General features: G+C 35.1%; 1 protein-coding gene across 1 annotated transcript in view; it reads right to left on the bottom strand.

Annotated features, from left to right (window-relative positions):
* Positions 1 to 9,897: 9,897 nt before the first annotated feature.
* The window catches only part of Il1rapl1 (interleukin 1 receptor accessory protein like 1), a 1,446,478-nt gene continuing 1,442,556 nt past the window's right edge, over positions 9,898 to 13,819 (bottom strand). The window contains exons 10-11 of the mRNA XM_008822725.3: positions 12,361 to 12,531; positions 9,898 to 11,929 (exon numbers count right to left, since the gene is read on the bottom strand). Of these exons, the coding sequence (XP_008820947.1) occupies positions 11,211 to 11,929; positions 12,361 to 12,531 (890 nt within the window). The 3' untranslated portion in view covers positions 9,898 to 11,210. The remainder of the gene's footprint in view (positions 11,930 to 12,360; positions 12,532 to 13,819) is intronic.

Below are 13,819 nucleotides of genomic sequence, written 5' to 3'. Positions count from 1 at the left end.
ATGAGTCATAAAAAGAAAAAAAAAAGTCATGAATCTGAGACAGAGACTGGTAGTAAGAAGGGGGATGATAGGGATGGGAGGGAATAAGAGAGGGGAAACAGTGATCTCAATGCCTTGTATACATATATGAAATTGCCAAAGAACTAAGTTAATAAAAGGTGTATAAAATGAGATGCTGTAGTTAGAAACAATCGTTATTCTTCCATTTAAGGAGATGGAGTCTAACAAGTAAAAATAGCCAATAGTTTTTGCTTCTGATAATAACCAGAACTTATATTCTTTTGTAATCATTTTGGAAATAAGAAGTTTGTTAAATTCATTCAAATGTTTTTCCCTAATACTATAATAAAATGAAAATTATCTTCAATATGTACGAAAATTGACCTAGTGAGATAAATGTATGTGACTGGCACTATGTTGTCAGAATAAGTGATTGAAAGATGAAATAAAGTGAATGCTTGTTACTGCTGTGTAGTAGGTTATCATTCTGCTGAAGTAATATAAGATACTGTGCTTCATTATTTGTCTCTCTTCACACACAGAATGAACTAAGTATATTGACATGGCATGAATAACATTTCATACTTATGTCATCTGCTAGACTAGCAGTTTCCCAAACTGCATATTTTAAAAATTGGATGGCAAGTGACACATGCCTGAAATCACAGCCTTTGGGAGGCTGATCAAGGAAAACTTTATTCCAAGTCACTCTGGGTTACATAGTGAGTTTCAAGTTAGCCTGGACTACATAGTGAACCTCAGCCCTAATGATCAAAAACAAAGCAAACAAAGCAAAAGGACATTTTCTTGGCATTCAATTGTTGTGGAGAGTGAGTCATATATCTACGCTTTTGATACATTCTAGAACTTATTCTCCTTCCCACCCTTTCCTTCTTTCCTTACTTCCCCTCCCTCCCTCCCTCCCTCCCTCCCTCTTTTTGCAGTCCTGGAGATGGTACAGGGTCTTGTACATGCTCACCAGGTACCCTGCCAGTGAGCTGCACCCCAGCTTATTTTTCAAGGCTAATTTCTGTAACTCTCAAGTCAGCTTGAGGAAGCCAGGGCAGAGTGCAAAGGGGTTCATCCCTATAGTCCCCTGGCAGTTGAGTACTTTCAGCTCTAGCTCCTTAAAGGGAAAAGAGGCATGTTTTTGAGCAGTGGTCCCAGCTTCCTTCCTTCCTTCCTTCCTTCCTTCCTTCCTTCCTTCCTTCCTTCCTTCCTTCCTGTTTCTTCAGTCTCACCTGGAACTCAGGATCCCATTTCTTCAGCCTTCTGAGTGGTAGAATTTCAGGTATGAGACAGCAGGCCAGGCTTGTCAAGTTGTTCTTATACTAAAGAACATGTGGAAAACAGAAATCTCCTACTGGAGTTAACCTATTAAGGAAATTATTAACTTACAGAAAAAGAATATTAATTAAATGTGTTTGATATTTATGCGTTTATTTCCATAATCAATGTCATTGCCATTCCTCTCTGGCTGTATTTTTTTCTTAACAAATAAAACCGACTGAGAACGTATTTGCATTCTGTTAGAAGGAAGGTATGTTTTAATTAACATAACTTAATTAGCTTATGTTTTCTGCTAAATGGTGCGATTACCTTTTAAAAGTTGTATATTTGATGCTAATGATAGACTGCTATTTTGATTCTTTTCTCTTTTTCTTCAGATATTGTAAAGAAAGTATAATTTTGTAGAATTAAAAATTTTAATCAGAAATCTTCATTTTGAATTTTGATGTCACAATTCAGGGGAATTATTTTGAGAGGGTGAGCCAGATTATGGTGTTATTCATTTGCTATAATAGTTTTACAATCCAAAAAGCAACAGATGTTATAGCAGTAGGGGCCACATATCCTACGCCCATGCTTCTCAAACAGTGGTCAATGGTCCACCATTTCAGAGTCACCTTGGAAGCTTGTTATAATAAATTTTGGATGCCATTCACATCCTATTAGGGGTGAACCTGATTTTTTGCTTTAAAAGTATCTGTTTCTGTGGTTTGGACCCAGGACTTTTACATGATGATCATGCCCTCTGTACTCTACTTCCATTCCTGAAATTTAACTTTTAAAGAGGTTTCCAGAAAATTCTTCTACAGCCTAAAATTTGAGACCTGTTTGTTGGATTCCTATAGTTTTCAATTTTGGTTATCTTCTAAACTAAACCTGAAGCGTTTACTACGAGAACACTAGCGTTAGGAACAAACTTCAGAGTGGTTAGTTACATCTAAATGGGCCTTGCAAGATGTTTTTTTAAATGTCAAGTGATTGTCAGTGCACCCAGGATTTTGAACTATTACTAGTAGTCTTTTCAAAGGATGCTATGAAAGTACAATTTCATCGCTCACCAGATCTTTATGTTACAATACCAGATGTTCCAAAATCATTATATCTATTCATATGTTACCATGCTTAGTAATCAATTTCCCATTTAATTTAGGAGAATTTAGAAATGCTTCTCCATTCAGCAAGAGTTCACCTAAGAAAGGATTCACATTCAGAGTCCAGGTTTCCTGTCAACGTCATAGTTCTCAGTATGGTTCTTCACTGCTAAGAACAATAGCTGAACTACAATATTTCTTTAAACTGATTACTAATTTCCATAACCTTATAATTTTCATTATTGTTCATGTAGACATTTATATGTTCTGTTCTCCATATTATTTGATGTTTGACTTTTTGTCTGTGGCTATTCATTTATTGGTTATCTTTTTTTTTTGCTAAAGGTTAAAAATTCAACTACTTTATTGGTTTTTCAATAAGCAATTCATTCATAAACCTGATGACATTTGCCATGTCACCTTTTCTAGATTACTATGTTTTATCTATGTTTTAATTTAGTCATATAAGTATATATCATTCTATCATATAGATAAAAATATAAAGAGTATCCATAGTATTGAGTATGATATACAACTTATATTTTAAAGTCTTGCAAATTTTAAACCCCATGCAAATATGATTCTCTCACTGTGAATAATCAAAACCACCTGACATACTTACAATTTAACATTACTAATTTGGGTAACGAATTGGCTAGACAATTGGTGAAGATGATGTGTTCTCTGTCATCCAGAACAGTATCTTTTTCTCTTATATACAAAATGGGATTCTGTATTATCTACATTACTTTATACCAGTGTCACTAACCATTAAGTACTGATTGGCAATGTAAGATTCATCATGGGATTTGTTTGAATAAACTCTGACAGGCCATTCATGAATAATACAAAGTCCATAGCAATGTCATTGTGTCAGAAATATTAAAATTGTCTGAATATTTGCCTCATTTATTTCAGTTTTGATGTTAAATGTACACCTAACATTAATTTTTTCAAGGACTAAGTAAAGTGTTCTTTTAGCTTCAATCTTTTAACACCTGTCAATAATATGGTTGAAATAGAAATTTTCTGAAAATGTATGTATGTCTCTGAAGTGCACAAATGATAGAGATATGTATTTTATTTGATATTTTGAATGAAAGGTCATATTCTGTGATTTGCAATTTAAAATATCCTATTAAAATTATATGTCATAACCTTATGGCATTTTACTCTTTCAATAGAAATTATCTTCTCACATTTAAAAACCCTCCTGAGATAGAAATGACTTTATAAAAATTTCAATACATTAATTACTTTGAAATTCATCTAAAGTAGTCTTATAGAGTGCTTTGAAATTGCTAATTTAAATTTTCACAATGATTTATCTGTGCTTCATCTTTGAGAAAAGGATGTTCTCCTACGGAATGAATTCTGTTTAAGTAGCCAATTCATGCTATAATGTTCATGGTTGCTGCCTTGAAATGGAAACATTTACCATCATCCCCTCCCCTTAGATAAGTAAGTGCTAATGTTATTTACCTTAACCTTAGAAAACAAAAGTAAGGCGTAAGACATTTCTTTTTAGGAATGACTGCACACTGCAAGTGGAAAACCAAAATGATTAAAGATCTTAGTCACTGTGAAATATTACCTGAGGGGACTATATTTTAAGGTCATTATATGAACAGTACCTTAAAAAGAAAGAAAGAAAATACCTGTAAGAAGTAAGAGAGGAAACCAACAAAGAATGACTCATGTTATCATTCATTTCTGTTTCTCTTGGGATTATATGAAGGAAACACATGGAATTTAACCTTGAAAAGATCATTAACACGATATACTTTTTAAGTATTTGGAATTGTGATTCAACCTTTCCATATCTAATAGTGAAGGATAAAGAGGTACTGCAAGTAGACTTGGTGTTTCAACATGATTTCCTTTCCTTACTCCCACCCCACCCAAATGAGCTTTTCTTAAATCTCCTTCTTCACACCCACAGTTGGAATTAGGCCTAAGAATTAGAAGCTTCTACAGACAGAAGCAGAGAGAAAAGAAAACATGTGACAAAAGTTATTAAATTAACAAACATACTTACATATGTTTCAACAACACATTATTTAATTTATTTTCATCTATGAGCAGGTAGAAATCAGAAGAAACATTTGTAGCTTAATAAATAATTTAATTTCTTGAATTTCTATGTAACATATAAATTTATTTTTACAGGATATATAGAGAGCATACTCATAGAGAGCAACAGACTTATGAAACGACTATAAAACACAAATTATAATTCGAGTTTAAAATTTCTCATTTTACACTTGTATTTGTTTATCTTCCTATTGCTAGTCAAATCAAAACCAAATATATAATTGTAAGTAGTCTAAGAAAAAAAAGGAGCGCCCCCATCACCTACGCATGAGTTACACACATTCTAGATTGTACAAAGTCAAAGGAGGGTGAGCAAAACTAAAGAGAAGTACTATGCAAATGCACTTTTTACTGACTGTGAACAGATCTGAGAGTGTCTGAATCGAAAATGTGACTTGAACGTCAGCAGAGGAAAATGACTACATCCACATTCTTACTTGGGTTCCCTCAACCTCTGAAAATGTAAAAGTTGTTGTAATTAAATAGCAGATTATATAAACATATCTCCACTACTTTGGTGGAACGAATACACTAAGGTTCTAGTTAACAGGAGCTTATACTGCAACAAGTATGGACAACTGCCCATGTATCCTAACATTGAGATGCCTTCCTCTCAGTTGAACATTAACAGAAAACACATCTGATCTTCCCAATTCAAACTCTCATTGACTAGTAAAGATAGAGCCATATTACTTTGCCATATATTCATGCACTATGTAGTAATGTCATTTCACATTAAATCTTTTTAAATGACACAGCATGCCTTTTGAAAGGTAACATTTAGATTATGAAGATTGAAATTTACACAACACTGATATTACATGTAATAGTCTGAAGTTCATGGGCAGTTTTTCTGAGGTTATTATTTAGTCGTAGAGGGAACACAGGGCAATGATTTTTTTAGAGCACTTGCTTTTGTCAGAAAGTGTTGTTTCTCAAATTTGTGGACCCTGGGGGATGCATCAATGAAGGTAGTAAGTGGTAGAAAAAAAATAATAGTAACTTATTTCACTTATTTTAATGAGGGATTCAAAGGCCTGAGTTTGTCAATGGACCCAGAGGCTATTTAGAGGAAAATTTACTAATGAGCAGAAGGAGTTTAGACATACACACTACATATATACTTATAAAACCACATATATTTTATAAGCATATATGCATGTCTTACCTATCTGTAATGGATAGGCATTTTGTGTTCAAAGCATGGAAGGAAGAATTGATGCTCAATGGAAATTGAAGTTGATTTCTTTCTTTCTCATCAAGGCATTTTCTATGACCATGACAAGGCACATCTTATTAGGATTAGAATTAACTCCCTTCTTCCTCTTACTTCATTCAAGGACAGTAAGATGTTATATCTCCTACTGATGTGACAGTATTTCATCCTGTATAGCATTAGCTTTCACCTTTCTCTCAATCAAAAGTAAAAATTGCAACTTTAAATCACTGCCACCTCATTTTAAAAATTGTCCCTATTATTCCAAGGTCACACTGTAATTCATGAAAGTGAACTATATAACAAATTCTAAATATTTGCATAATAAAACTAGGTCCTTTTAGAAAAATACATTGAATAAGTTTTTTTTTTTCTGTTTCCCTACTGTATGAATGAACTCTTTTTGGTAGGAAATGTGATTTTAAACACCATTAAAATTTTAATGAAACTGGAGAGATGGCTCAGTGGTTAAGAACACTGACTGCTCTTGCAGAAGACCCAGGTTTGATTCCCAGCACCCACATGGTGGCTGTGAACCTTCCTTAACTCCAGTTCCAGGGGAATCTGAAGCCCTCTTCTGACTTCCGCAGCATTGCACAACACAGGTCTACTCACATACATGCAGGCAATACACTCATAAAAATAAAATAAAAATAACAAAATATTTAAAAAATTTTTAATGAAACAAACCATAGTTACCAAACTGTATGATCTTTGCATTTTATTCCAACTGTTTCAAATGGGTATGAAAATGAGTAACCTATCCTAATCATGATAGACAGTGCTCACTTATATGTGTATAAATTATTTATCCTCATTAAACTTTCTTCCACTATGTACCATGGAAGGTGAATTGTTTCTGTTAGAAGAACAATAGTCATCTCTGAATTTTCATGAATGAAATAAAAGATAATATATTCAACAATGCCTGCAAGATATGTGAGTTTATCTGAATATCAGCTAGTGAGAATATCCTCTAAATCTAAATATCAATTACTTTTTGGATGATGGATGTCTTGAGACTCACACACAGGAAAACAGGTGTAGAGACAGTATCAATTTAGACTGGAAAATCAAGCGTTTCATTATTTCCTTTAATCTATTTTATAAATCCAAACTATCCATAAACTCAGGTTTTAGGCCTATTATTAAGGATAACTGAAATTTTAAGTGTTCATTGCTTCCTCTGCTCAGAACAATAAGGTAGGAAGGATTCACCATAAGGCAAATAATAGCCTCAGCTTCATTGACAAAATGATCTTTTACAGAGACCGGTTGCACTGTGATTTCTTTATAATAACTGTATCCATAGTTAAAGTTTTTTCCTCAATAGGGATTATGAGTGTGTAGGTGGAGTTTCTAACCTATTTTGCAATATTTTACCTCTATTCATCAACTACATCAACAAGGAAATTAATGGCCAAGCAAGTTCAGAGGGGAGACAATAAGGCATTTTCCTCTTCTGTGTATGTGCATTCTTTTAGTTCAATTCAACTATTTCACTTGTGTGACATTGATGTTATCCTTTGAATTTCAATAAGCTTTCTTCTGGGACTAATGTTGTAAACTAAAACTAAAAAAGAAGAAGAAGAAGAAGAAGAAGAGATTGCTGGGTTTGGTTGTGCATTCTGGTAATTCCAGCACTCAGTAAGCTGAGGCAGGAGGATTGAGAGCCCGAGGCCACCCTAGCCTGAACCCTATCTCAAAAACAACAACAACAACAACAACAACAACAACAACAAAAACAAAGGGAAGAAATTAAACAGAAGATTAAAAACTACTTGTAAAAGAACTATGATACCATTCCAGAATCAGAAACGATTTCACAATCTGCAAATAAATGTTATCCTAGAAATGGTGATCTTGATTTACATAAACGGTATCTGAAAAGTTAATGACTATTCTAGGATAAACAAAGCTTACTCAGATTTTAGGGGTGGGCTCTCAGTTAATATTTGATCTTGCTACAAAATACTTATTAACAATAAAATATGGAAGAAACCAGCATCTACATATTTAAAGATTAAGTTGATAGAGTCCAAATACATATACTATGAAGAAAATAATAATCACAAAATGGTTAACTGAAAACTCAGGTGCTTAGCTATAGAAGGAGAATAAGTTCAGGTCTCTTAACCCATCATATCTTGAATTTATTTCATAGAATTTACCTAAACTTAAATCAGCTGGAAACACAACATACAGATGTCTTCTCTGCCCATAGAAGACCAAAGGAATGGTGTACAAATTAAATAATCAAACATTTGAGCACCAGAATAAAGAGTAGGATGCTCATAAGCAGCAATTTGAGGTTACACTAGAGAACCAGATGGACTTTTGAATCCATAATGTATCATTCAGAGCTTAAGCGGCGATAGATGAAAAACAGGCAATACCAACATCACACATGTCCAAGTCTGGAAGTCCATTCTTCCCCCCAGCTTGGCTAACACATTCACATTTTCAAATGTGTTTTTATAGCTAGAATAATCTTATCCCCCAGAACCCCAACAAACAAAAAGAGAAGGATGAAACCTAAGCACTAGGGGAAATACATTTTTTTTCATTTTATTGTGAGTTCTAACAGAACTTCTGTTAAACATAGAGCATGTGAACACATGAATTTCCTTCATTTGTTCTCATATGGAGCTAATAGAGGAATACTTGGGAGGAATGTGTTTCTAAAGCCATAGATAGCTTCTTTTGCATTTATTTTATTTTTAAATATAACAAAGCATTGGAGAAAAAATGTTTCTTACGTTGTGAGAATATCAAATATTACCCATCAATCCCTGAATCATGCTATTCAAAGTGCTTAAATCTACACTAAAAATAGAACAAAAAATGTACTCCCAATGCAGCTAAATTAACACCTATGGATGCCTAAATTATGATTGTGGTCTGATTACTTCCTCTACATTTATCCCACACACCCATCGTGCACTTAAAAAACTGAAAATTAAAAAAACAAAGAAATAAACCAGGCCACTTCCACATTTACAATTTTCTGAGTACTGGGGTTTTGGAATCCAGTCCAATGAAGTATATTGCCACCAGTCCCTGACAGGTGTCCATAGTACAAAGTAAACAATGGCCTTCTTGGTTTCTGAAAATAACCCAATGTGCAAAGCTGACCTTAAAGTTTCATGTGTCCTTGCAGCTTCAGTTCTGGTTTTTGAAAATATGACACAGATCCAAGGGGAGCACAGGAATAAAGACATATTGTAGAGAAGGACCCAGGCAAGTTGTCAGGGAAGTAAACATTTTTTAAGCAAATAAAAATCAATGCACATCACAAGGCTCCTTTGCCTTGTCACATTGGCACCGAAACCTTTGCGTTGTTGCAAAATGCTTGCATTTGTCTCTGCCACTTCGTAGTTCACAGTTCTATCTTGCCCTCCCCAATGAACTCTATTGCAGTTTACCCTTTCATTTCAGTGTGGCCCATTCATAGCTTAGCATTGTGACTCAAACTCAAGAATTGTTTTCCCATTATTCAGTGGTAGGAATAAAGCAAACATACAGTAAGTAGTCACTACATGTGCCCACAGATGATGACTGGGATGGAATAAAGCGAACATATAGTAAGTAGTCACTAAGTGAGCCCTCAGATGATGACCGGGATGGAATAAAGCAAATTTACAGTAAGCAGTCACTACGTGAGCCGGCAAATGATGACCAGGATGGAATAAAGCAAACATACAGTAAGTAGTCACTATGTGAGCCCACAGTTGATGAATGGGATGGAATTTCCTACAATGAATCAATCGCTAAAGTAATATCTATGTTCTATAATTAATGTGTTTGTCACACTGATTTTTTTTTAAAAAAAGAACCAAAATCTACATAGTTAACATTTGCCTTTAGCAACTCTGCCCTCTACAGGATCTTTTGGGATTGATTTAGCATCACTTTTAGCACGACACAGAATTAGCTGCTTGTGTGATTGATTTCAAACAGAAAGCTAAATGGTAAATGACAAATTTCTTGGGAGCATCAGATTTCTGTTTATGAAAGACAGAATTATATAGTTAAAATTAAATTAATTCTCTGTACAGTAAAATTATTTTAAATACTTTCTGATCTAATTTAAAACTATTTTGTGTAAATAATATTTACTTTGAAACTAGTAATTCATATTGTTATTCATATGTTTGACCTCCTGAGATCTTATTTAAACACTTTGTTATTAATAAATGTTGCTTATGTTCATAAACTGAAACCACTTAAGTTCTGAATGTAGCCATGAAAAGCAAATACAAGAGAGTTAACATTTAAGTACAAGGGGACCCCACAATAAGTTTCACAGATTTTTTTTTGACTCTTTAGAAAATAACATTTTGTATAATACAAGGTGACAAACATATTTCATGACACATCCTGTTCTTCCCTTTGGTTTGGAAGCCTTCAATGTAAATTTCATTTTTACTTGCATTGATTCACCCTTTTGAGTTAACTTGCCTGGTATTTGCACATAATCTCATTTGCAGAAAAATTATAGAGGGAAAAGAGGAAGTAGATTACTAAACAAAAACAGTCACAAACACATTCATGCCTTTCCAGGAAGTGATCAAATATAGGGCTTAATTTTTTTTTCTTTTTTTTTTTGGTTTTGTCTTTTTTTTGTTTTGTTTTGTTTTGTTTTGCTGTTTTATATATTTATATTTATATATATATAAGGGTACATCAACTCATTTAAAAAAAACGGAAACAACACTCTCCCCATTTTCATGCCCTTGATCTTCTCTTCTTAGTACTCTGTAGTGGTCACTGTTAAGTGACAAGCACACCTTTGGGTCTAGAGTGTATTCTGAAGAGCAGTAAATTACATGTTAAGACAGTTAGGCCTACCCTTACCCGCTGCAGAGTTTATACATCATGCTGCCATTAGAAGGGTAGAGGTGGGGAGTGAGGTGGGACAAGGAAGAGATTTCAGGGCTCTGACTCGCAGTGCCCTCCTATGAACAAATGTTCTTCTCTCTTTCTCTCTCTCTCTCTCTCTCTCTCTTTTGTTCACAATTGGCAATGCTGACATTCAGTTGCACTACTCTCTGAAGGCCCACATGGCCCAGCTGATCCTAGGCAGAACCTGAGAGAGGATTCGGTGCTCCTTGTCCCATCAGATAGATTTGTCCAAGCACCCCAAGGAAATGTTAAAAGCAAAATAAAATTTTTAAAAAGGAAATTAAAAACCCATTCTAAAACTAAATTTGTGAAGCCAAAAAAAGGGGGTTTCTATCTATACATCAGTCTCTTCTTTAAAAAAAAATGTAAATTTACAAATTCAATGGCATATTAAACAAAGTCAAAAAATGCAATGGTAAGAAGACACGGTAAAACAGGAAGACACTGATGCTACAAAGAAATTCCAAAAAACATATGTACAAGACCCTGTTTTTCCTCGTGTTCTAGAGATTGTAATGCATGTTTTTAACAGCAGCAGTCGAGGATTTAGTTCCAGGCACTGAACTGCAGATTCCTTTCAAACTCCCAGGGACAGGATGTCTCTTGCTTTTCTGTCACCAAATCACACTGGATATACTGGTCTCCCTTGGCAACAATGGCAGGATGGCACTGTTTGTGTGAGCCTCATCTGGATTCTGCTCCCTGCTGGGCTTTGTCTGTGGCCGCTGCCCATTGATGAGTGTCATAGGGATGTTACAGTAGGTATGCTGATTTCCTATGGAGGTAAGTGGCAGGGTGCCAGTAGGAGGTACGTCGTACTCATAGCTTCGGTAGTAGTGTTTCTGACGCATTTGTGAATGGTACGTGTTGTGAAAAGTAGAACGGAGATCTGGATGGGCAGTGGCTAGAGCTGTGGAGGTGGCCGCAGCCATAGAAATGGCCGAGACAGTCTGCAGCTCCCCGAAAGGCCCCTGCTCACTGACATCTAAAGCCTGCTCATGTGTAATGGGTTCTATCCTCTTAAAAGGCATTTCGTACTGTAAACGTTTCCAGAACTTAGAGTTCAATTTGTTGCATTTTGGTCCATGCCATTTAATAACCGTCAGGAGCTTAATGGTGTGCTTGAGGGCTTCCACCTCCTGGTAGTTCATAATGCCTCGGAGTTCACTGCATTCAATCAGTATCACTTTGATTTCTCCAGTCACAAGCATGTTTCGAAGTCTGGTCTCCAGCTCAAAGATGCTCCAGCCCCTTCGAACTACATAATTTGGGGTCATGACAATGATCAGCCGCTTGCTTTGATCTACACATCTTGCTACATCTTCAATGTATGCTACAAAGACAAAAGAAATGATCAAAATAAGTGAATTCATCATGTGATTGAAAAAAGTCTGGTAGATTCTCACATTACAGAGGTTTTGGTGGGCTAATATGTTGAAAAGATGAAAACAGTGAATGATCACTTTGGATAAAGTTTGTGCCTCTGTTCCTGTAATGTTAGAAATACTTTTTTTAGGTGCAAATATCTCCTCTGAGTTCTTTAAACATTAAGGGTCATAGAATAAGATATTTATATAATAATAATATGTCTTCTCTGGGGTACCAAAATTTAAATTTCTTAAGAACACACATTTATTTTTGACTTGAGACACTAAAACACAATTTCTCAAGTTAAGAATCAAAAATTAAAATTGTATGTATAAATGATAACTACACAGACACACCAATATGTAAGAACATATACAAATGAAGACATTAACTCACTTCCAGTTGGGATCAAATCTCTATCTGGTATAAACAACTTATATCCATAATGCTTTTCAAGCATATCAGGTAGGATTTCAAGGGCAAAACGTTCTTCTTCCCCAGTCTCTTGATTCCACTGGTCAGGATCCACTTTGGTGTATGACAGGTAGGCATCATAATCTTTATTGTCTGTCAAAGATATTACAGAGAAAACTGAAGTCACTATTCTACAAAAAAACAATAGCACATTAAAAATATTCACTTTTATTGCTAAAAATTTTCAAATATCCTACTCTTGGAAAACCCAAAAGGATGCCGGTATTAATTTTGATCATGTGTACAGTAGTGCTGACTATTCTGGAACTAGCTTGGGGGTACACTAGGATTCTTTGTGATTGCTGTTGTTGTTGTGAAAGCAATGGGAAAAAATGGTGACAAGAGTAATGAGAAAAATAAAGGTTAGCGATGGAGCTCAGTGCAGGAACTAAAGAACCACTGGCACGGCCAAAAGGGAAAACAAAGCCATGAAATCCTGGCTTCCAATGAGTTTTTTTAACTTAGATTATAGGGAATTTTTGCTGTTTATAAAAAGCCACGTTTGGATAGTAGAATGTTATTACTGCAAATATTGCATTTAACCAATGCTACCTGTAGTTATTTTACCTGTTGACAAAACAGTGACAGAGAGAGAGAGGAGAGAGAGGAGGGGAGAGTGGAGGGGAGAGAGAGAGGAGACTATGGTGTTCAGGCTGGCCTCTAACTACAGGACTTAAAGGCTCCTCAAAGATCTGGGTCTGTAGGCATGTCCCACTTCACCTAGCTTGAGAAATGAATTTTAGATTGTGTACCATGCTGACTTTCTGTTGTGGAGAAAATAAAACCAAGCTTGGAATAATAACTTTATATTGAGAGTTTTGTGATTTAGGAACTGAGAATAGTGTTTAACTGAATGACTACATAAAAACGTTTGTGCTGGTTAGTTTTTATTGTCAACTTGACACAACCTAGTCACCTGGGAACAGAGTCTTACTGAGGAATTACCTAAATCAGGTTTGCCTCTCGCACGTCTGTGAGGGATTGTCTTGATTGTAAATTGAAGCATGAAGACCTACCCTGAATGTGAGCAGCACCATTTCACCTGATGGGTATTGAACAGTAAAAGAAGTGAAAAAAGCTATCTGAGCAAGCTAGCAGGAAGCATCTTTGTTTTTGATTGTGGATGTGATGTGACTAGTGGCTTGATTTCCTGGTTTAACTTCCCCTCAGTGATGGGCTATAAACTTAGAATTATAAGCCAAATAAACCTTTTCCTCTCTTAAGGTGCTTTTAGTCAGGGTATGTTACTACAGGAACAGAAATGATACCAGATATGATTTTACTGTTCTCTATTTTACACCTTCAAAAATCAGGTTAATGTCTACCATGGTAACCAAGTTTGTCATAAGAATTAAAAAAGGATGCAATATAAACAATAGAT

This window comes from Nannospalax galili, unplaced genomic scaffold (genome assembly GCF_000622305.1).
Source record: "Nannospalax galili isolate Female #2095 unplaced genomic scaffold, S.galili_v1.0 scaffold7, whole genome shotgun sequence".
Taxonomy (NCBI): domain Eukaryota; kingdom Metazoa; phylum Chordata; class Mammalia; order Rodentia; family Spalacidae; genus Nannospalax; species Nannospalax galili.
The sequence above is the reverse complement of the archived record's forward strand: the minus strand, read 5'-3'. Positions and strand labels throughout refer to the sequence as shown.